This window comes from Erpetoichthys calabaricus, chromosome 10, assembly GCF_900747795.2.
Source record: "Erpetoichthys calabaricus chromosome 10, fErpCal1.3, whole genome shotgun sequence".
NCBI classification, from domain to species: Eukaryota; Metazoa; Chordata; class Cladistia; order Polypteriformes; family Polypteridae; genus Erpetoichthys; species Erpetoichthys calabaricus.
Genome location: NC_041403.2, coordinates 47412348 through 47434440, shown reverse-complemented (window position 1 = coordinate 47434440; position 22093 = coordinate 47412348). Strand labels below are relative to the sequence as shown.

Sequence of the window (22093 nt, the reverse complement as noted above, 5' to 3'; positions counted from 1 at the left end):
GAGACCTGGGGACCCGGGTTCACTTCCCGGGTCCTCCCTCTGTGGAGTTTGCGTGTTCTCCCCGTGTCTGCGTGGGTTTCCTCCGGGCGCTCCGGTTTCCTCCCACAGTCCAAAGACATGCAGGTTAGGTGGATTGGCGATTCTGAATTGGCCCTAGTGTGTGCTTGGTGTGTGGGTGTGTTTGTGTGTGTCCTGCGGTGGGTTGGCACCCTGCCCCAGATTGGTTCCTGCCTTGTGCCCTGTGTTGGCTGGGATTGGCTCCAGCAGACCCCCGTGACCCTGTGTTCGGATTCAGCGGGTTGGAAAATGGATGGATGGATGGATAAATTATACTTTTATTATATTTTCTGAAAAGATTTTGTCAGTTTTGTACCAGTCCACAATGTCAAAAAAGGCTGAAAACTCTAGCAAATGTGCAGAGAAGTAATCACTGATAAAGGTAGTTAAAACTGTATTTCCACTGTATTTCCACCCTTTGGATCACTCAGGGGATGCAGGCTGACTTGTTTCTCACTCAAGGCTCTTAAAGTTGGTGTCGTTTATGTAGAAAAATGAGAAGTGTAGTAAATACTTCTAGTTTTCCTATTGTTGTGACTTGTGTGTCCCAAAGCATGTAAGTCCCAAAAGCACTTCCAAAAATGCGCACTAGAGAGGGAAATCCTGTCAAAGCCCCCTAATAGCCACAAAAAGGGTCTCGCAGAATCTTTATAAAATAAAAGATTAATATCACAAAAATTCTCTTCAATAACAATGAACCTCTATGGAGCACAAATGCAAAAAAATGTTCCCTAAACAATCTGATGCAATCAAAGTTCCAATACAGTAAGCCAAAAATGAAATCAAAAACAGCATGAAGTCAACCAAATCCTGAGAAGTACAATAGAACCCAAAGCACAAGAACTCACCACTCCCTAGTAGACTGAAAATGAACCGCACAGAACTGTGGAGATCCATCTAGATTTATAGGGTGGAGGACAATTCCTGCTGGTGACTGGCGGGTGGTCCCTCCTCTTGGGTGGGACAAACCACAAAACACATGGAACATAACAAGAGAGCTTACATGCATGGGCAAAATCATAAATAAAGAATGATACACATACTCAAAATAAATAAAAGAATTAAGAATGAACAAAAGTGACATAAAACATGAGTTTGAACCCCAGCTAGGGGAGGAACACTGCCTGAGATAAAACACTTATGAGGGTGTTAAAATAATGTTAAAATGAACAATTAGGAACAGAAAAAAACTTTTTAGACAACCATTGTATGCAAATAATAATAATAATAATTCATTATTAAGGTTTTAAATACCTGTATGACGCTAGGGGTCGCTGTTGCCCCTTTAACCCCAACACACAGATACTCAGGACTCATCGTTAAAGCAATAAGAAGCATTTTAATCCTTTTCTTTTTATTAATTGTGTCCAAAGCACTACAGCCACAATATCACAGGCAATAAACACAATCAATAGAAATATCTCTCTTTATCTTCTCCTCCACACCTCCCAGCAAGCTTTGTCCACCTCCACCGGACTCTGGCTCGCTTGCTGAGCCTTCAGCAGTCCTTTAGATAATGCCCAACCTGGAAGTGCTTTTGTTCTTCCTCCCACGTGACTTCTCACCACTTCTGGGTAAGATAGAGAACTCAAGTTCTTTAATCAGCCCGGAAGTACTTCAGGGTTTCTGTCTGCGTGATGTGATCCATTAGTACTTCCAGGCTATAGGGAAAGCATGACTCCCCAGGTCCTTCGACAGCTCCCCCTGGCGGCACCCATGGCACCCAACAGGGCTGAGAAACCGAACTCCAAGTCCCAGGATGCCATGCGGGAATTCAGGGCACCGCTACACTCCAGGGAAGCTGCCATCTGGTGTTTTGGAGTAGGCAGTGTTGACAAGTAGCTGCCTTTCCCATCCTTCCATTTTAGGGGCATCCCAGCTGGGTTGAGCTGTCGGCCTTCTCTCACACACCTAAGTCATCAAGAACTGGGAGCCTTCCGGAAAGTACAAGTGCCTTGGCATGAAAGAAAGTATTGATACAGTATATACAGCACACTTTAATAAAAGAGAAGGCAAATATTCACATGCAAATGCAAATATTCAAAGCAGAATTGAGTCCAAGAATTTAATTTAATTTTAAAAATGCATGTCGTTTGGCCCCTAGCCAGATTTTTAACAGCTATTATCTTAACTGCTGTGCCATTTCAAGTTTATAGCAGATCCATCATACTAAAGCCAATGCCTGAGATTAACAAAATAATCTGAAATATGAGAAAGCTTCCGACCTAGTGTGGGAATTTGTGATACAAAAGTTGATGTGGAAAGACTTTATAACAAGAGACCAGTTTGTGTGCACATATGTTTATGTTATGCTGTTTGGTACCACAAAAATCAGACTGAAATTCTAAGCTTGCTTGAGAATCTCAAAGTAGGCCTCACAAACACAAAGTAGGCCTAGTCCTATAACTCAAATGTCAGGCTTGAGGTCTACACACTCACAAGGGCCCTGTTTTGTCATGCAATCACACCATGATCTGTCCAAGTCCTAACATTTGCAATGTGCTAAAGAATGTTAACTAAAATGGAAACAAAATCCAGATCCACAAGACAAAATCATTATTAAAGGACAGACCAAAAAATATCCAAGAAACCAAAAGAATCAGAAAGAACAAAAAAAAACAAATGGAAATGCCTCAGCAAAGAACTAGGACCTCTCAGCCCATTTCAGAGGATGAAGGTGGTCCCTCAGCAGCATCAAAATACATAGAACAATTCAGAGAAGATAAGGAATCAATATCATAGATAGATAGATAGATAGATAGATAGATAGATAGATAGATAGATAGATAGATAGATAGATAGATAGATAGATAGATAGATAGATAGATAGATAGATCTTTATTGTCACTGTCACTTTTACAAAGGAACAACAAAATTGAAGGTGCAGTCGACTCAGTGTGAGGAATAAGAGTTAAAAAGACAAAAAGACAAGAAGAGAGAAAATAATAACAAACCGAATAGTAATAAATATACAAATTGCACTTGTTGACTTAAGGTCTATATTGCTCATTGGTAGAATGATATGGAACAGTTTTATTCTGAGTTCAGGGCCATGATTGCTTTCGGATAAAAGCTGTTTTTAAGGCAGTTTGTCCTGGTTTTCATAGCTCTGTATATCTTGCCCGATGGCAAAAGCTGGAAGAGGCAATGACCGGGATGTGATGAATCCTGTGAAATGTCTATTGCTTTTTTGCGGCATCGGGAGGTATAGATTTGTTCCAGAGTTGGGAGGGTACAACCAATTGTTCTCTTCGCTATCCTGACGACCCTGTGGAGCGCTTTCTTTTCTGAGGAAGTGCAGCTGCCGTACCACACACACAGTCCGCACGTGAGCACACTCTCGATGGATCAGTGATAAAAAGCAAGGAGCAGATTTTTTGGGAGATGGTTCTTTCTGAGAATTTTCAGAAAATACAGTCTCTGCTGCACCTTCTTCAGCAGCACCTTGGTGTTGGCACTCCATGTCAGGTCATCCTCCAGCTCAATACCCAGAAACCTGAACACCGGGACCCTCTCCACACAGGCCCCGCCAATGATGAGTGGCTGGATGCCAGTTTTGTTTTTTCTAAAGTCAACAACAAGCTCCTTCGTTTTTTTGCTGTTGAGGAGCAGGTTATTGACTGTGCACCACTTTGACAGTCGCTCCACCTCGTCCCTGTATGCCAGCTCATCCTCCTTGCCCGAGATGAGTCTGACCACCGTCGTGTCATCCGCGAACTTTATAATCTTGTTGCTATGGTGAGTGGGGACACAGTCATATGTGTAGAGGGTGTAGAGGAGTGGGCTGAGCACACAACCCTGCGGTGTCCCGGTGTTGAGGCTGAGAGCAGTGGATGTGTGGAGACCCAGCCTGACCCTCTGGGAGCGACTAGACAGGAAGTCCAGTATCCAACTGCAGGTGAGTGATGGAAGTCCCAGATCTGCCAGTTTGGACACCAGTCGTTGTGGGAGGATGGTGTTAAACGCTGAGCTGAAGTCTACAAAGAGCAGTCTGGCGTAACTCCCCTGCTGCTCCAGGTGGGTCAGGGCAGCATGAAGGGCTGTGGTCACAGCATCCTCCGTGGATCTCTTTGCTTTGTAAGCAAATTGAAATGGGTCCAGGTCTGCTGGCAGGCAGGCGATGATATGACTCCGCACCAGTTTCTCAAAGCACTTCATGATGACAGGTGTGAGTGCCACTGGGCGAAAATCATTCAGACTGTTCGTGATGGATTTTTTCGGCAGCGGAACAATGATTGAGGACTTGAGGCAGGATGGGACAGTGGCCTGGGACAGGGCCTGGTTGAAAATCCTAGTGAAGATTCCGGCCAGTTGATCTGCAGTCTTTCAGCACCCGTCCAGCCACACCGTCGGGTCCTGCAGCCTTCCTCGGGTTCACCTTCCTCATCACCAGCCTCACTTCACACTCTTCCACCGTGAGTATATTGCTGTTGTGAACAGGCTGCTGTGATGGAGCTGCTGTTAGTGTCGCCTCAAAGCGGGCAAAGAAGATGTTCAGCTCCTCTGCCAGAGAAGCGTCTCCCTCAGCGGCCAAGGAGTTGCTGGATTTGTAGCTGGTGATGAGCTGGACACCCTGCCACACCTGCCTGGTGTTGTTGCTCCTCAGATGGTCTTCTATCCTCCTTCTGTATGCTGCCTTGGCCTCTCGGATGCCTCTCTTCGGGTTCGCTCTGGCTACACTGTAAAGAGCCCCATCCCCAGACCTGAAAGCAGTATTCCTAGCTTTCCGCAGACTCTGGACATCCCTCGTTATCCAGGGCTTCCTGTTAGGATAAATCCTTATGTGTCTGTCCCTGGTGACGTTGTCCGTGCAGAACCTGATGTAATCCAGGACTGCCGTAGTGTGGTTCTCCAAGTCTTGGTGATAGAAAACCTCCCAATCGGTTTTCTGGAAGCAGTCCTGCAACTGTTGGGAGACCTCCTCGGGCCATATGGTAACAGTCCTGGTCATAGTGGGAGCTTGTTTCCTTAGGGGAGTATATGCAGGGATTAGAAGCAGGGACGTGTGATCAGACTGGCCAAGGTGTGCTGGGGGTTTAGCCCTATAGGCCTGTCTGATGTTTGTGTACAGCTTGTCCAATGTTTTTACTCCCCTGGTTGCACACTTTATGTGTTGATGGAATTTGGGGAGAACTGCTTTCAGATCTGCATGATTAAAGTCCCCAGAAATGATGTGAACAGCCTCAGGATACTTGCTCTGTTTACTGCTGATGTTGTCATGCAAAAGCCCCAGAGCCGAGTTAGCATTAGCATCTGGTGCTATGTACGCAGCAGTTAGCAGTATAGCATTGAATTCATGGGGGAGATATATGGGTCTGCATTTAATTGTCATAAACTCCACATCTGGAGAACAGTGTCTGGTGACTATGGTGGAATTTGTGCACCAGCTATTGTTCACATAAATGCACAGCCCCCCTCCTCTCTTCTTACCGGAGTGCTCTGTCCTGTCTTGCCGGTGTGCTGTGTGGCCTGCTAGCTCGATCGCCATGTCTGGTATGAGTGGATTCAGCCACGTCTCCGTGATCAGCAGTATGCAGCAGTCCCTGATGATCTTTTCCATTGCAATCTGCAGCTGCCACTCATCCAGTTTGTTTGCCAGAGAAAGTAATAAATAAAGACGGCAAATCTCAGGAAGAGACAATGAAATACACACAGAAAGAATACAAAAATATTATTTAGTAATATAAATTGCAACAGATAACAAAATAAATGAATGAAAAAAAAAGAAACTAGGGCAAGGAATGAAACCCTGGGTAAGCTTAAAGCTGTTATTTTTTAAGTCAGTGTTCCTCCCCTGGTTTATGTTTAAATTTATTTTTTGTTCATTTTTGATGTATTCATTTATTAAAATTGTTTCTGTTATTTTTGGTATATTTGTCTTATTATGTTTTTCCTACTGATTTTATTTTATTCAGGTACTGTTCGTGGGACCCCAAGGGGCCAGACCTCTCCTTTCATCACTGCTAGGAACCCAGCCCATAAAATCAGGCTGGGAAGCAAATTTTGTAGTTCATTAAGTAAGTTGTTTGGGAACATTTGTGAATATTTTTTTGTTCATTAGATTTACTGTTTATTGTTGACTTTTAAAAATAAACAACCTCTTTTATAAAGATTCTTTGTTTGCTGTGGGTTTACAGTCATTCTTTCTCTTGTGGCATTTGGGATTGCTTGGGTTGACACAACTTTTGGGCAAGCCAATAAGGATTCTGACCACTTGAAGTGGGTATTCTTGTAGGCCTTAAAAACCTACTCATCAGTTTTAGTGCCTGCATGCAGCTAAGCAAAGAAAAGTTCACTGGACAATACATGATTCCGCGGTTCATATCCTAGTAAATTCCCCATCTTTGTGTCGTTTTTCTCTGGTTACTCGTCTTTTCTTCCCATGTGACCAATGACATGTGAGCTACTCTAAGTGCTGACCCTAGACTGGCTTTGAATGAGGGTGCACTGCAACAGAGTGCTGCCCAGTCCAAGGCTGGTTCCTGTTTTACACCCAATGCTGCTAAAATAAATGGAGGCTTCTTGTAACTCTAATACTAGATTAAGTGGGATCATTATGAATGAACAGTTATTTGTGAAAATGGACTTGGGTTTCATTTCTGACTCTTTCTCTGGGTAATCTGTTTCATCATGTTAGACTAATTGGTGACTGTGGCTTGGTATGAGTGAGCTTAATAATGTGGAAAAGCATTAGGTTGTTTAGAATTGTTTATGTTAATCTTCAGCTCCCTGTGATTATCTGATGGGAAAACTCAGTTACTGCGATGGGTTGGCACCCTGCCCGGGATTGGTTCCTGCCTTGTGCCCTGTGTTGGCTGGGATTGGCTCCAGCAGACCCCCGTGACCCTGTGTTCGGATTCAGCGGGTTGGAAAATGGATGGATGGATGAAAACTCAGTTAAAATAATGGATGGAGGGTAGATGAAAGCAACAGAATGCATAACTAGAGACATTTATCATGGAGAACACTCTTGCATGTCTTTAAAATCATATCTGGTAATCAGCAAAGTTAATGAGTCTTGGAATGCTACATTATGCAGTAAGAATAGGTTGAGAGAACTTAAATGGAAAAGTGGTGCTTGAGAGACTGATTTATTTTGCCATATAGAATTATTTGTTCATCCAAAACAATACACAGCCACAGTTTTAGACTTACACTGTGTAATAAACATGTCTTGTATAACGTACAGCTGCATAAAGCTCTTGTTAAAACTAGTTGGGCTTGTAATTGGCCTTCATCCTTTAAGGTGCTCTTACTGCAGAAAGGGGAAATCTTACCAAAAATCAGCTCAATTGAGTAAATTCAAAAGGCTGTTCAATGAGGATCGTAATGGAAACTCTGAAAACCAAAAGGATGTGCCAAATACTAGGAATTACCCAAACATTACTGGAGTTATTAAAACTTGAAATGCAATACATTATTTTCTGTACTTATCTATTGTTACTGTCTCTGAAGGCTCCTGTGGTTTTTCCAGATTTCTTCAATGGTTGCAAATCTTCTTTACATCAGTCTCATTTTTAATCTTAGGAACAAAAAAAAGTCACAGGAAGTGTGTTCTGATGATAAAATCATATAGTATATAAAATAGCAGTCTTTTAGGTGGGATAGGCACAGTGGTCCTTGACTGGACTCAACCTTGGGTATCTTCTGTGAGGAGCTTTGATCTTTCTTCTGCATTCATGTGTGGTTTTTTTTTGCACCCTAGGAATCAAGTTACCCAAATTACTTTATAACATTTCATTAGTTATTTATTGCTCTGAAGCTGATCTTTCTGATCATAAAATAGGTCATTACAATAGCAATTGATGAGAATAATTCATAATTAATTGACAAATTGCGGTATTTAAGGTTTCCTCTAGAGTGCCTCTTTCTCTTGCACAATTTGGCTGAAAAACTAATCAGCACATCGTCATCTAATAACAGGCTTAAGTTTCAAGTTTGGTATTTTTCCGTCCTGCCATTTTAGTTCTACATTGTACTCAAGAAACTCTGACACACAGACCTACACACACACACAGACAGACACAGACCCATCATCGAGGTATCAATGTTTTTGGGATCAGGGGACCCTAAAACGTCAAGATCTGTCGAAAACCGGAGATCAAAGTTTTTCACGTTTTTTTCAAGTTTTCCTCCCCCACAGACGATAGGTTATGGTAGGGGAGGGCGCAAAGTAAAAAAAAGTTAGTCATGCTGTAGTTGCAGATGCGTTATTCTGTTCCTCAGCTCAATTGTAGGACTTTTTACTGTCCGCATGGAGCTTACAGAGGTGTGCAGTGTAGGATGACTGGTCCTAAATTAACCTGCTATGACTTTATGTTAGTTTTCCCTGTAATTAACTGGTGCCCCATCCTGGTTTGCAACCAATACTTCCGAGATAGGCTCTGGGCCACTGCAACCATAAAACTAAATTAAACTGGTCCAGAAAAATGGATGGATGCAATTATTGTACTGGGCTTTGCACTTGCTATATTTATTTTCATGTGCCTGCCTTCTTTTGATGTTTTTGATCTCCAGCATGGTTTTTCTCAGCTATATATTGAATAAATAGTTTAAGCAGGTTTTTTTTTATCTTTAGCTGAATGTCAAAGCAACTCTTCAATCAATGAGATTATTCAGAATATTTGTTGGGTTTATGTTCCTTCCTGACTGCCATAAACTCAATGTTATGCTGATGTTTTGTTAAATGAAAATCTCCTTAAAAACACTGGGACAGGGACTCAGATGACAGATTGGAAATGATCGGGGTCACCTTCGGCATTGTCAGTTATGTACTCTTTTTCACAGTCATTATCTCCTCTGTTATCATCAGGCTGCAACATTTCATCAAGGAGTTGGTGAAGGGCTGCATCAGAGTGCTTCTGTAAAGGAAGAAAAGGCAAAGGTTATTCCAACACAGAAAAGAAAAGACACAACGCACCTGATGAATGCTATTTTGTTCCTTACCTTTTATTTTATTTTTGCAGTGAGGGAATAACCTTTATCTGTTATTAGTTTATCAAGAAAGCATGTTAGACTAAATAGCGAATCAAAAAATGGTACAATGTGAGAGAGTGCCCTATGATGGAGTGACTCCTTTGTCCAGAGCTAATTCCTGCTTTTCACCCAGTTCTGCAGGGATCAGCTTCAGCACCCCTTGACCCTTGATAGGATTAAACTAATAGATGGATGAATGACAGGATGTCATCACATTCTTGATAATATTGCTGCAAAGTAGAATGCAGACATGCCAAGTTATGGGTAAGCTCTATTTGCAGCTGACAGTGCCATGGGAAATTCTATAAGCCTGGATAAATGTCATTTTTGCCCACACCATTCTTTTACATTGAAAAGATTAGTTACTATCAATATAAACATAAAAACTCTTTTATATGTATGTTTTTTCACCACACAGTCAAATGTAATTGAATTATAACCTTTTGAAGGTAACTATGGATCGAAAGACAATTTTTCAGTTTTACAGGTGGACGGGGATGACAGAAAACAATGACAGGGCAAACCAAACCTCTAAGGAAACTTCTAGTGCTGGACCTCAGTGGTAAATGATAGCCTGTAAAGGACTTGGACATGGGTGTCACTTACAGTACAGACTCACTAAAGAAAAGTGTCCCAACAAGTGAGCTTTTACATATAAGTAACTCCTGCACTTTCTTGTGGAAAAAGAGTTAGCTGATCATTGACAATCAAGCAGATATATTTCATGCTACAAGAGCAAATGTGGCTCTGAGCTAAAGATCTGCACTGCTGTCTGGTAGGTTGCCGGTTCAAATCCTGTTACTGCCAAAAGAGATCCTCTTCTGTTGGGCCCTTGAGCAAGGCCTTGAACCTTCAAATTGATACAGGAGCTCTGTAAAATGGCTGACTCTGCACTGTGACCTCCAAAGGTCATGCAAAAAGACAGTTTCCCACCAGGGATTAATAATGTATACCAAATACAAAAAATAAAAATAAAAATAAAAAAACCACAAGCCTAATGTAAAAGCTCAAAGACTGTAACTGTAATGAATGACATCATAAAGTGCAATGAGAACTGAGAGATGTACCAAACATAAAGTATGCTCTCCTTCTATGAGTCAGTCAGTCAATCATTATCCAACCCGCTATATCCTAACACAGGGTCTGCTGCAGCCAATCCCAGCCAACACAGGGCGCAAGGCAGGAACAAATCCCCAGACAGGGCGCCAGCCCACCTCAGCCTTCTATGAGTGGGACCCAAAAATTCCTGGAAATCAGTCAAAAACATTGAAGTAGGGTATAGTTATGGAATACAGGGTAGGATTCAAAAGTAATGAGCCTTTGTTCAAAAAGACAAATTTATTGAGCAAATCGGTACAACTAATTAATAGTCTTCAAAATAGGCACCTCCTGAATCAATACACTTTTGTAGGCGGCTTTTCCATGACTCGAAGGCGTCCACGTAGGCCTGTTCCGGGATGGCTGCAACGGCTGCCTTGACATTTGCTTGGATGTCCTTGATCGAGTCGAAGCGTTTTCCTTTCAGCACTGATTTTAAGCGCGGAAACAAGAAGATGTCAGAAGGCGACACGTCCGGACTGTAGGGAGGCTGGGGGACCACCGGAACATTCACCCGGGCCAGGTAGGCGCTCACGATGAAGGCGGTGTGGCTGAGCGCGTTATCGTGGTGAAGCTTCCAGCTGTCCTTGATGTCCCTTCGCTTGCGCGCGACGCTTCTTTTCAGCCTTTTCAGGACTTCCAAGTAGTAAGCAGCATTCACGGTCTGTCCTTGCTGCACAAACTCGTAGTGGATGATCCCCTTCACTCAGAAGAAGGCAATGAGCATGGTCTTCGTCTTCAACGTGTACCGTTGCTCTAACGAACTTTCCGTTCCGCCGTGTAACGCACTACCGCACAGGGGTTCCCGCTCAAGGCCGATCCTACCGCTCCGAAAGCTCGGAGTGGTAGGAGCTCCGTTGCGTTGTGAAGCCAACACCCACCGTCGCCGTCGCTGGCAAGTGGGGCGTGCGGCGAGGTACGTTCGCGTCAGAACAAAATGAGGCTCATTACTTTTGAATCCTACCCATGTCACTTGGTTTTGTATCAAGTGTGTATTTCTGGCACTTTTTTTTGCAATTGTACAAGTGATTATTTTTTCTCCAAGTCACAATGCCAGATTTTCATGACAGACTAATAAGCAAAATCATTACATTGAACTACTGAGGCATTTATGGGAAAGCATCAGGAAAAACTTCCAAAAAAGTGGTGCACCCAAAGTAGGTTTTGCACAATGACAACATACCTGCACACACTGCATTGTCAGTCAAAGAGGTTTTGACCAAAAACAATGTGTTCTTTTGCTTTGCACCATCTATATTTATCAGATCACTCTCTGGATGACTTTTTTTCATCCTTAAAATTAAGAGTGAAGGGAAGAAGACTTGCTATCATGAAGAAAATCCAGGGAAAAAAAACGCAGAACACTCTAGACCTGGTAACAATAGATGAGCACATGAAATGTTTCTAGGAATGAGAGAAGTGCTGGGACAAACGTATTGCATCTCAAGAAGAGTATTTTGAAGGTGACTACAAGGGAATTACTGTAACTTTTACAACAAGGTTTTTTTTAACATTTCTGGGAATTCTTGGGTCTCCTTGTACATGTATCCATGAAATCTGACCTCAAGACAAACTGCTGCGTCCAGTCCTTAAGACGACAGGAACTGGACAAATAGGAAGTATCACTGCTGCTTTGTACTGATGGTTCTAAAGGTTATACTGAGAATAAAAGCGTGTTTTGGGTCATGTTTTGTTTTAATTATTTTCTTTCCCCAAATTAGACAGGATGAACATGTAAAAGAATAACCTGATTGTATTAAACTTGCAGCTGCTGGATTCGCCACACAGCAGCTTTAAACTCTTGTGTGTCGTCACACACGTTCACTTCCTGTTCCACAGACAGTCTGAGAGAAGAGGAAATGCCAGCTGCATTGACAAACTTGTAAACAACACAAATATTTACACAATTAACTAGCTAATAGACCAGAAATCTTTCTGAAGCGCTTAATGGATAATTGCAGATTTTTCAAGTTGAAGTTATTTCTTCACATGTTATACAGTGTATTAATTTTATGCATAACTTTGTGTACTGTAAATGCCAATCCCGTAAATGCCAAAAGAGACTCTGCTCTGTTGGGCCCTTGAGCAAGGCCCTTAACCTGCAATTGCTTAGCGTTTTGAGTAGTGAGAAAAGTGCTATATAAATGCAAATAATTATTATTATTATTACTGTGACAAAAGTGAATGTAGTGGGAAGTCAAGCAAAATGACACCTTTTATTGGCTAACTGAAAAGATTACAATATGCAAGCTTTCGAGGCAACTCAGGCAAGATGTAATATAATATATGTTTATATAGACACTAGGACAAATAATTAATAATTCTTTGCATTTTATATAGCGCTTTTCTCACTACTCAAAGTGCTTAGCAATTGCAGGTTAAGGGCCTTGCTCAAGAGCCCAACAGAGCAGAGTCCCTTTTGGCAATTTACGGGATTCTAACCAGTGCAGATCCCTAGCCTCAGAGCCAATAACAAAAATAGATAAATATAATATCTAATATATATAATAAGCCAATAATAAAAACATTGGAATATATTTAAGTGAGACATCTGAAATGTAAAAAATGAATAGACTTCTCCAGACTAAGATTCATTTAGCAAGAGAGGAGAACAAAGTATAGTCAAGATCTATAGTCTTTTGAAGTTTCTGATGAGTTTTTCAATATACAGTAATGTGGGTCTGTAGGCAGGTTGTCTATGTCAGCCCGAGAGATGCAAACAGTCCTCATATCTGGTCATAAAACTCTTGTCTCTATTTAAACCATGTTGTAATGTGTTAAATTTTAGCATGTGTTTGACTTCCCATTCTTTTAAGTGAAGCATTTTTTATAAACCTAAAAAAGTCATACCCTGCTGCTTTGTTTTAAAATAATCGTCAAGGTGCAAATATAAATACGAAAGCTTTAAAACTTACCAAATACATCAATTTTTCAAGTCAAGTAAAAAAATTAACTTACTCTTTAAAAGTAGCTATACTAAATAATATTTCTAGAACAATTTTTGGAACAAAACTTAGAAGAGGAAACATAATTCTTAAATATGTGGCTTCACTTGTTTATTGTTCAGCATTTTTGGACACATGACTATATTCATCATTCATAACCCTTGTGTTATGAATATATTGGGGTTTTTTGTTCATAAAGCAGATTATTTGCTGTAAATTGTTCTGTCACCTTCCTAGTCTACCAGACAGAAACAATGAAAAAAATGTATGTGACCTTTTATTTGGATTTGTGACCCTTGTTCATAATGTGTAGTTCATTTCCTTTTCCACACTAACAAGCAAAATTGGGGAATAACCAAGCAGTCGTTCCTATAAAAACACTAGAAGATAAGCCCAACAACCTCATCCACCCTATTTACCCAGAGATTCACCAAAATAACATCCAGTTTGAAGGTCCCTAAAGTCCTATTCTCTATCACACTACTTGATGATTTACTCGACGTGTCTTTGGTTCTTTATGTGAAACAAGAACTTTCAAACATTCCTTCAAAATCTGCCCTTAACAAGTTTCCAACCCTTATTGGTGAAGAATTTATGTTATAGTTGTCAGCACCTGAGCTCATTTTGGTGGAACAGCTGTCATCTCCCACAAATACAAGTCACCTGGGGGCCAACCTCTTCAAAGACAGTTTCCAAAAAGTCCAACATCATACAAGACTTGTATTGTACTGGATGAATGATTAAAATTTGTTGGAAGATAGTTAAGTGACTTTTAAAGTTAAATATAAATGAATTATGAGTTTAACTAAGTACAGCACCTGTTCAATAACTACTGACCATCTACAATATCTGTACGTCTCTGTATGTGCTGGTTGTGATACATTCACTACTAAATACTTTCTTCACTCTGCTACTGATGCATGTTAAGCTGACTGCTGAATGTCTTTTGTCTCTTGCTAGACTGCCCCTTTAATCCTGTCTGTTCACTCACAATGTGATTTTGCTCCTGGGCAGTGGGAAAAAAATGACCTTTCTAAATGACAAAATAACTGAAAGGGTACTGTCCAGTCCCTTAGTGTATGAGTATTTATTTAATAAGTTCAGAAAGAGTAATTATTACACCCATCAGTATTGTCCTCTAGCCCTTTCCTCTAAAATTTATTTTAGTTAAGTTTCATGCATAAGCAACATCTCTCAACTCTCAGCATAATCAAAGAGCAAGGATTACATCCACATGCAGTGCATGGACTGTACACTGACCCCCCCACTATATCGTGGTTCAGCTATCGCACCCCCCGCTATATCGCAGATTTTTCTGTGGAACATATCTAACATTTAAGCAATACAGTAAATCATTAAATATACGTACATTGTACACTACGGCAGACAAAGAGTTTTACGTCTTTACAGTACCCAGTGTGGAAAGCAGCCCAAACACAGACAGGTAGACATGTTTAAATCACCCAACACACGTTTATTTACACAACTAATATTTACAAGAGTGCACACACAACCCCAAACTCCCTCAAAGTCCAGGCCTTTCCACTATGCTGCCTCTCATCAGGCCACCTCCTTTCCACTCCTCCCGAGCTTTGTCCTCCTCTCCCGACTCAAGCCATCGAATGGAGGGAGGCGGCCCCTTTTATCCCCACCCGGACGTGCTTCAGGTGCCTCCTGATTAACTTCCGCCGGCACTCACCAGTATGGCGGAAGTACCGGCTGTACACCCGGAAGCACTCCGGGTGTCCCTGGTCTTCTTGCCCCAACAGCACTTCCGGTTGTGGCGGAAGTGCTGAGGGTAAGGGCTCCTCAAGCATCCGGGCACCCCGTGGCGGTGACCACGGGCTCCATATCATCCAGGGCGGCTGCCCTCTCATGGTCCGGAGGAGGTGTAGTCCTTCTTCTGGTCCTCCTGGGCGTCCCAGCTGGGTACTAACCCCAGCCAGTTGCCACACCAGATTATTTTTTACAAAGCCCGTTATTGGCTGAAAGAGGAGACTCAACCAATCAGAGCGAGATTTTCATTCTCTTGGGCTCTGATTGGCTGCTGCTAACATGGTGTAATCTCACAAGAACAGTGAGCGTGGGTCCCAGACGCATTTCAGTTCTCTGCATATCGCGTACCTTGCTTGTGGTCCGATTGTTATGAGCAAACTTTTTGTGAACTTTTTGTTTTGTTTTAAGCCCTACGATGGCTCCCAAGTGTCCTGCATCTTCTAAGCCTTCTGGTAGTAGTGAGCCTAAGTGCCAGAGGAAGACCTTGACCATTCGGAGAAGGTAAAACTCCTGGATATGCTTTGGGAAGGAAAGCGTTACATGGACGTCATTCGCCATTATGGCTTGAATGAATCGATGGTATGCTACATTATTATTATTATATTATTATTATTATTATGTTATTCATATCCTTAGCCCGACATCCATATATCATATGTGTTTACAAAGTGTGTTTTAATAATTTGCGTGTGTTTAAAGCGTGTGGGAGGGGTATTTTAAGGCTTAAACTATAAAAAACTTTCTATATTGCGGATTTTCACCTATCGCTCATGGGTCTGGAACGTAATTTGCGAGATAGGCGGGGGATCACTGTATGTCAGCAAAACTCCAATAGTCAAAACAAAAATCCTAGCATGGCTGGTGAGTGTAATTGCACTGTTCAAAACTCTTGACTTAACAAAAATATGAAACACCCTCACCCTCACCCTCACCGCCACATTTTGGAGATGCAGAGTGGTGTATTTACAAGCTTGATGATACATAAGAAGCTCATGTAGAGCTAGCAACACATGGAAGAATAAATATATGGACCTAGTCACTGGGGCATTGACTTAGGACAAATATACATTCTTGGCCATTTCTGGGAAGTTGAAGAGGTAATCCTCGGATTTTTGCTACATCTGTGTCCTATAATAAGAACTACAGGCAGAAAAACGGGTCTCAACTTAAGAGGTCTGAAGCATGACATGATTTAAAGAATTGAGGTGGGTGCGATTTGATGCTGTTCCAGGTGAGACAACATGCAAGGCCCACAAGTGTCAATTTTAGAGCTGCTATTTTTTCATGATTATTGTTATGATTTGCCTCACAACATTTTTAAGTTATCCTTTTGTGAGTCTTTGAGGTCAAGGGTTTCTGTGGTTTCATTCTTTTTTTTTGATTTTTGTGTATTTGTAATTTTTGTTTTAAAATTTTGAAGTCTATCTTCCAAGACGCCCCATTACTTGGGTACAGAAGTAGGCATTTTGCACTTTTCTCTTGTGCAGTTCATAGGCCTAATGCCCATCGGTATGAGTTGCGTGAAGTCATTGCTTGACAGGATAAAGGTTGGCCTCATGCATTTCTGAATCATTTGAGTCTACAGATAATCACAAAGAACTTTGCGTGTGGCTTATTCTATTTATTTCATCTTCTAGTTTGTTTCTTTTTTTGTTACCTGACTTCAATTCTCATCTCTGTTTTTTGGTTTAATTAATTTATCTCCTTTCTAGCTCTCGACCCACTTGCTGGATCTTTTCTGTCACTTGTGTTTGCCTTGCATTTTGGGCTTTGTTTAATTATTTGTATTTTGCTGTACCGGTATACACTTCTGCTTAGATTCCTTCCTGCCCATCTTTCTGATCCTTAAATGAAACTTATTTATGGCTGCTTTTTTCCATGCAGTCATTACAGATGTGCTTGACAGTGCCTAATTTAGAATGAAAAAGATTGTTACACTCCCAATTTGAGGACAGAGACTGTGGGTCCTGTATCAAATAATGAACAAATACATGCAGTCTAGTTCACAGTTGCAGTTCATGGCTGAAGATATGGAGAGGAGGTCAAGGATGTTGGACCACAACATCAGACTTTCAAGAGCTGATTTCATTCACTGAACTTGTTTTGTCCTAGACTGAACGGTTTTGTATATTTTTTTCTGTGTGACATGGACGTAACTGCTGTAACAGACAGATGGGACTTCTACCCAACTAGGATGCCTGTATAAAGGAAGGACCGAGGGAAAGAGCCTGCATTACCTCCCCTGGAATGGCAGAGTGCAGTCCCTGCATAAGGCTGTTTGGGCTATTAGCACCCCAAGGTGTAGTTAACACTTGTTAAAACTAGAGTTTCAGTATGGTCTGTGTAGAAATTACTCAGACTATATTGTGCATCACTGTCCTGGCGATGTTGATTTGCATTTACAATATGTCACCATGGGTTCCTTGCTCAAGTCCTGACCAGACACAGATGTTACAGGTTTCAGTTCAGACCCCTTACTTAATTAGGTTAATACAGTAATTAGTTAAAAATCTTAAATTTAATTATGTGTGTTGTTCCTGAATTTGTATCATATTCTTTCTGTGTATTTGATATTTCTTTGCAAATAAGCAGTTTTAGCAGACTATATTGGACTAATATTCCTTAATTTCATTTTCTTCTGTTTATTTATGCATTTTGCTGTTGGCTCACTTTGTATTTACATTGTTGTTAACTATGAATTGGCTAAGTAAAAAAGAATTAATTTAAACTTACAAGCAAATAATCCTATAATGAAGTGAACTAAAAAAATCATGCTACTGTACATTGAAAACGGTGACTGCACACACAGCGTATTCAGTCTTTTGAATTATACAACATGTTCCATTAACAGTAGGAATTCAACTCTAATTAAGAAAATGATTGAAAGGAAACCCTACAGCCAACCAGGGATCCAGATACAAAGTATGCAGGGTCCTAGGATGGTCTGGGACTGTACTGGACCCTTTGAAAGACAAAATTAAAATTATGGTGATACGTGGAGGAAGGTCATGAAAATTAATTTTAAAAACATGTCATGTGTTTTAAAAATAGCTCACTGTTACTGGGTTTTCAGTATTGTAGCAGCAGTCAGATAACTCATCACATGCAGACAGATAGGCAGCTGTATGCAGGTGTTTAACAGGCCGTGTGGTGCTGGATGATTGAGTTGGCAGCAGCCAGTCCAACCAAAAAGGCGAGCACATCCTTTGACAAGCCTTGAGAGGAATCAAGAAAGTCGTATAATAGGAGCAACATGCAATCATTAGAGCTTGTCTTGGTGTCAGTGATGCTAAAAAGTGTGATGGTGGAGAGCAGAAAGGAGAAACAATTGCTCACACCATGATGCCTAGAGTGTTTACCTTGTTCACCCTTGAAATTTCCTGCCTTTGCCTTAGAGGCCCTTAACTAACTGAAGCTGAAAGCACAATATTATAAATTTGCCTTCTTCAGGGAACGACTAATAGGTTACAACCTACAGATGTTCTGCAGTAATTAAAGTAAATTAAGCCTTGCAAGTTGAAGCAAACAATTTGCACAAGTGTCCCAACACTCTGTCTGTTTTAAAGCAGAGTTGGAACAGACTGTGTTACTACACCCTCTGAAGTCCTACTTGGACAGTATTCCAGTGATAATGGAAAGAAAATGGCAATTGACAAATGAAATGAGACAGAGCATTATTACCCTTAGAGGTGTAGGCCTCTCATTTAGAGAAATTGCAAAACAGAATTAAAGTATTATTGAGTACAGTGTCCTGTACAATCCAGAGGGAATTGGAGACTGGAAGAAACTCTGATAGGAAGAGATCTGGCACACCCAAAGTCATAACCCAATCAGAAGACAAGTTTCTGAGGGTCACCAGCTTGCATGATAGGTGCCACACAGCACAACAGCTTCAAGGACAGCTTAACAGTGGTCGAAAAAAGCAAGTCTCAGTTTCTACTATGAAGAGGAGATTTTGTGCTGCAGGTTTGACAGGGTGAGTGGCTGTTAAAAACATTCCTTAAAGGACAAAATAGGGCCTTGAAATAGTGGTCTGTGGACTACATCAAACTGGACAAAAGTCTTATGGACCGATAAATCAAAATTTAAAATCTTCAGTTGATCACGCGTAGTGTTGGTATGCCGTCGAGTTGGTGAAAGGACGGTTCCTGAGTCTGTGACACCAACTGTCCAACATGGAGGAGGAAGTGTGATGGTCTGGGGTTCTGTTATTGGAGGCAGAGTTGGTGACTTGCAGAGTGACTGGCATTCTGAATCAATTACCACAGATTGGATGTTATATTAGCTACTATTATATTGGCTACTTTGATTAATCAACAATTTGAATGAAATTTTGCACACTTAATGATTCCTTGACTTTTTTTAATTTACCACTGTTTATTTGTTCAATGCCTTGATTTCATGAAACATTAAGACATTAAACTGCATGCATTTCCATTAAAACACAAAAAATGAGGTGTTCTAAAACTTTTGACACTACCGGTAGTGTAAGTGCTGCTATTAGCAAATACTCATTGGCAATCCACCCACTCTCTTGTGTGACTGCTGAAGAGACTAAGATGTCAACATGCTAAAAGTAGAGGTGAACAAGGAGAAGGCAGTTACATCTCAAACAAGTGTCAGCTGCTGCTAGGCGCTCCTACAATTTCCTCCGCACAGTTTCCATGGAGATTATTTACTCAGGAAGCGCACAGAGCTGCATCAAATTGCCCTTGTGGCAACTGTTTTACATAGACAGAATCGGCTGTATAGCAAGTAACAACATTTAAGTCGTCAGTGAATGAAAAGAAAAGATGGGTCGAGCTGTAAAAATCCATTAAGCCCATGTCAATGGGTCTGCTTAATTCAGACTCTTCGTTACCCCTCTCATCTGCAACTTTGGCTCTGGTGTTTCCTTTTGTGTCTGAATGTAATCCTGGTTGTTCTTTGTTATAAGTAACATTCTGTTATTAAGCTAATATTTATAATATAAATACATAAGTGAAACATATATATATATTATTGTTGATCAATTATGTTTTACTCTTTTGTAAGTCACTTTAGATAAAAGAGTCTGCCAAATAAATGTAAATGCAGATTAAATCTCTGTAGATTTCAGTGTCTCTATGTTTATCTATTCTGTATAAATGGATGTATGAAACATGTACTGTATATATAGTATCTCTCTTCAGGGTTATATCTTTGTCAGTACATACATGAAGTACATTTGTAGCAGATTTATGTGTTTATATATATATATCTGCATCAATAACTATAGCTTCATGTATTCACAGAAACTCCTGTTCCCACTATCCCAAGATATGTGGCTCAAGGACTGAACTCTCAAACACATATGGCTACACTAGTCACCATGATAAGTGACATTTTAATTTCTAGTGACCATCAGTCCTTATACATAAACATATCCATATCCAGACTTATGTCTCTATGTATGCATATATGTACATTACACAAGACATATTTACATCCCTTTGATCTCGGTTTAGAATGGGGTCACTAGCCCTCATGTACGTCATGCAGATAGGGGATTCAGATGTAATAACCTTAAGATTTGACGACCTAGAAAATGGCAGAAAGCAAGACAAAAAGCATACTTACTGTATATCCAGATATATGTCTAGATCTACAGCAACATTTGCATTTTACCAATAAAGTATAGGTAAATTCATGAAGAATGCTTTTTTGTAGATATACTGTATACAGGTTGTGATGAGAACAAGTTATTCAGCCCAACAAGGTCATCCATCCTGTTCATTTAGGTTGTCCAAGATTACATCAAGTGGAAATCTGAAGATTCCTAAAGCCCTGCTCTCCACCACACCCACTAGGATTGTTTTTCCTTGTTTCTGCGGTTCATGAATGTAATTTGAAGTCAAGTAAAATGACATCTTTTATTGGCTAAGTATAAAAATTACAATATGATGCAATCTTTATGAGGCAACTCAGACCCCTTCTTCAGGCAAGATGTGCCTTGAAAGCTTGCATATTGTTAAGTTTTATTTAGCTAATGAAAGGTGTCGTTTTTCTTGACTTCTCATTACATCCATAATGGCTAACACGGTATAACACCCTAGTACTATGATTCATGAATAAAAACTTTCTAACATTTGTGCACAATCTGCCCTTAACAAATTTCCAGCTGAGTACCTGTGTTCTTGGTGCATAATTTATTTTAAAATTGTACAAATTCCTTTCATAATTTTAAGAACTTCAATCATGCCCCTCCTTATCTCCATTTGCTTTACAGTATATCTGTGAAATATAAATACATGCCTGAGGTGTGATCAAAAATGTTTTTATCCTAACCCTTTTAAAAGAAACATTCCGTATAATGAACACTATGAACACTAATATTCTTGTTATGATGCTCATGAAGCTTTTAAATGCCATCAATTCTGGGCTTTTGAAGAGACTCTTCTTTAGCCAGTTTGGTGTCTTCATCATTGGCACAACATATTCCATACAAGTAACTTCTCAGGTTAAGGAATAAGTTGTAGTCACATGAGGCCAAGTCTGGAGAATAGAGTAGTCTTTGCAACCTGTGTAGTGTAAGTGGGTGCATTTTGTGTAAAACTGACTTGCTATATGGACATTTCAGGACATGTAATCAGTATGGACTACATCCTCAACACCATAAAAATTGTGCATATGATCTTTCTGGCACTAACTTGTACCCTGAACTACTTTGATGTTGGAGAACCAACATGTTGCTATAGTTTTGAATGTTGATTGAACTCTAGACCATAGTGTTGTATACAAGTTTTATCCCCAGTTATGAATGTCTTTTTCCTCTTACCAATATAGTGTCATGGCTTACATTTCAGTTTTTTTTTTAAACAGAGCAGGGGGAAGTGTTGTGAAGCAGGATGGGAACTTTCATATTTGTTGTTTAAAATTCAAAACCTTTTTTTGCTTTGCCTGTCTGTATATCTTTATTATAATTTTCTAACATTCAGTGTTTCTGACTGAGCTGATACGTTCTGGTAATAAAAATGTTTCCGTTGCAATCTAGAAAAGCTAATCTTAATTCAAGAAATTAGAAAATAACATCTGCAGGGGGTAACATCTTAAACATATGGGCTGTAAATACTGCAAAAAGACCGGCAAGTTACAGGATGTGTGCCAACTGAGAAAACACTCATATATTAATTTGCATTTGAGGGTAGGAAATAAATTAGGATAACAAGCTGCACAAGACATCGTCATTGTCAAACATTTGTTGTCAGCTGACACTCTACAAA

At 40.4% G+C, this 22093-nt stretch overlaps 1 protein-coding gene across 1 annotated transcript in view; it reads right to left on the bottom strand.

Annotated features, from left to right (window-relative positions):
- Positions 1–22093, bottom strand: part of LOC127529315 (uncharacterized) — a 95282-nt gene that overhangs the window by 5340 nt on the left and 67849 nt on the right. The window contains 1 exon segment of the mRNA XM_051932427.1: positions 8810–8918. Within this exon segment, the coding sequence (XP_051788387.1) occupies positions 8810–8918 (109 nt within the window).